The sequence below is a fragment of the Orycteropus afer genome, unplaced genomic scaffold, assembly GCF_000298275.1.
Source record: "Orycteropus afer afer isolate SDZICR_OR568_19922 unplaced genomic scaffold, OryAfe1.0 scaffold00230, whole genome shotgun sequence".
NCBI lineage: Eukaryota > Metazoa > Chordata > Mammalia > Tubulidentata > Orycteropodidae > Orycteropus > Orycteropus afer.
In genome coordinates this window covers 2,691,237-2,693,383 of record NW_006921817.1, presented here as the reverse complement: position 1 = coordinate 2,693,383, position 2,147 = coordinate 2,691,237, and the positions used below count along the sequence as shown (strand labels likewise).

The following is a 2,147-nucleotide window of genomic DNA, read 5'->3' as shown; positions in this document are numbered from 1 at the left end:
TTTCAAGTAGTCTATATTCATATTCTTAACTTTCTTAAAGTATTTATTCCTCAATCTACTTTGTCTTCCCAAAATCTCTTAAGTAATTGTTGTTGCTAAGGTCAGCACGCACAATACATGACTAAACCATCTTACGTGACCTCTCAGGTGCACTGCTGTACTTAACAACCAATCCTTCTAGAAATACTCTTTTCCTTGGCTTCTATGACACTTCATAGTCTGTATTTCCTTTACGCCTCTATGATCATTTCTTCTTAGCCACCCTTGGTGGCTTTTTATCCTCCACTCAGCCATTAAGTGTTGGAATTCCTCAGTATTTGATCCTAGCCCTATTTCTCTTCTGACTCATTTTCAGAAGAGCTCACTGTATCTATGGCTTCAATTTCCAACTCTAAGTCATTATTTCCTCCTGGTTCTTTTTATTTCAAATCTCTAGGCTACAGGTTTCCTCCAGACTGCAAAAGAAAGCAAATGTTCCCTCAACTTATCAATGTGGGTGTCTCAAATGCACTTGACATACTGTTGTTGTGTCACTGATTCCGACTCATAGTAAGCCTAAAGGCTAACCATGAATAGTGCCATCATCTTGGCCCTCACCCAATAATCCTATTTTCATGTAATGATGATTCATCTAGGTACACAAGTCAGAAATCTAGTAGTATTACTGACATTTACCTTTTATTAAATATTCATATGAATTTCATCACCATGAAGTATCAAATATTGCCTCCTCACCCTCTCTTACATCTCTATTTCTTTCCAAGTGTACTGTCAACATCCCAGTCCAAACTACCATCTCTCTCCTGGATTTTTGCAAGAGCTTTGTAACTAATCCAACCACAAAGTTGTCCTCTATAATATGAAATACATATTGGATGGAAAGTTCTTAAGTCTTCAAATCTGTGAAGGAAGCAAAGTTAAGTCTTAAATTAATTTCCAAAGTGCCTATAGAAATGATGTAATTATTTAAATATATAACAGGACCTGTATCCACCTTACCATTAGTAAACACTGTATTGTATGGTTAGAGGAAGTGGCTTGAGAAGTGCTAGGCAAAAAGGAGAATATGACAAGTGGATATCCATCCTGCTATATCTTCTGCTCTGTATCTGACTTTTCAAAATCGGAGCATCCAATCTGACTTTTCTTGGTCAGTCTTTTCCAGATTAGTCTGGGATCATCTGAAAGCCTGGGAAAGTCCTTGTGTGCTTCTCCAATAAAGGTGAGAAAATCTTTGGTGTGTAGATGCTCATCTACTTTCTGTTGGAGTAGAAGTGATTCCAGTAAAATCTTCTTTTGTTTCACAAAGGCGAATTGGGCCAGTTCTGCTCTTTTTCTGTTACAGTTGTGACACTGCGAAGAAATGTGCTGCTTAGTAGCTGACATCTGTTTTAGTGTTGCCCTCAGGTTTTTTAAATAGATTCTGTTCAAAAGCTCATCAGGTACAGTACATTTCTGTGGATCTATCACTGGGTCCTCGGCAACCGATTTAAGCTGTATCTTTTTACTTCTGCTGCTTTTTGCCTCCTTATAGTTCACTCTACGATGGATCAGATTTATCTTAGCGGTGCAAAAAGACTGCACAGCATTCAGTTCTTTCTCTGATACCTGAACGATTTCTTTGTGAAATTTAGTATCTGGTTGGTACTGGTACTGTCCATAGTTAGTTTTGTTGCTCTTGAGGTGGTTGATCCATTTTCTACTTAACCTCTTTTCATTATTTTTAAAATCTGACAACTCAGATTCTTTGTCTTGATGTTCTGAGATTGTAGTCTGCTTACTACTCTCAGCTTTGCTCTCAGAGGCTTGGAGCCAGGGCTGTTGCCCTCCAGAGGCACAGAATGAATCTGAACTCTCTACTTCATCAGTAAAAGGCTCAAAAGTCTCACCAGAAATGTCTGTCATTGCACTGATGTCCACAGGGGCTGATTCTATCCACTCTTCTTTTGAATCCTCAGGCTTTTTGAGCATATGATTATCAGTTTGCACCACACTCCGCAATTCATCTGCTTGGCCTTGGTCAAGACTGTCTCCGGAACTAGTCGGGACTAAGCCCACAAAGCACCTCTCTAACGTCCCAACAGCTCACGCCCATCGTCAAGACAGTATCTCCCCCGCTGCTCTGGCAACGCGACGCGACCCTGCGC

General features: G+C 39.9%; 1 protein-coding gene across 1 annotated transcript; it reads right to left on the bottom strand.

The window, feature by feature from the left end:
- Positions 1-1,089: 1,089 nt before the first annotated feature.
- On the bottom strand, positions 1,090-1,905 carry CUNH8orf48 (chromosome unknown C8orf48 homolog). The gene has a single exon (XM_007948881.2). It carries the CDS (start codon positions 1,903-1,905, stop codon positions 1,090-1,092), a length of 816 nt encoding a protein of 271 aa, XP_007947072.2.
- Positions 1,906-2,147: the final 242 nt, after the last annotated feature.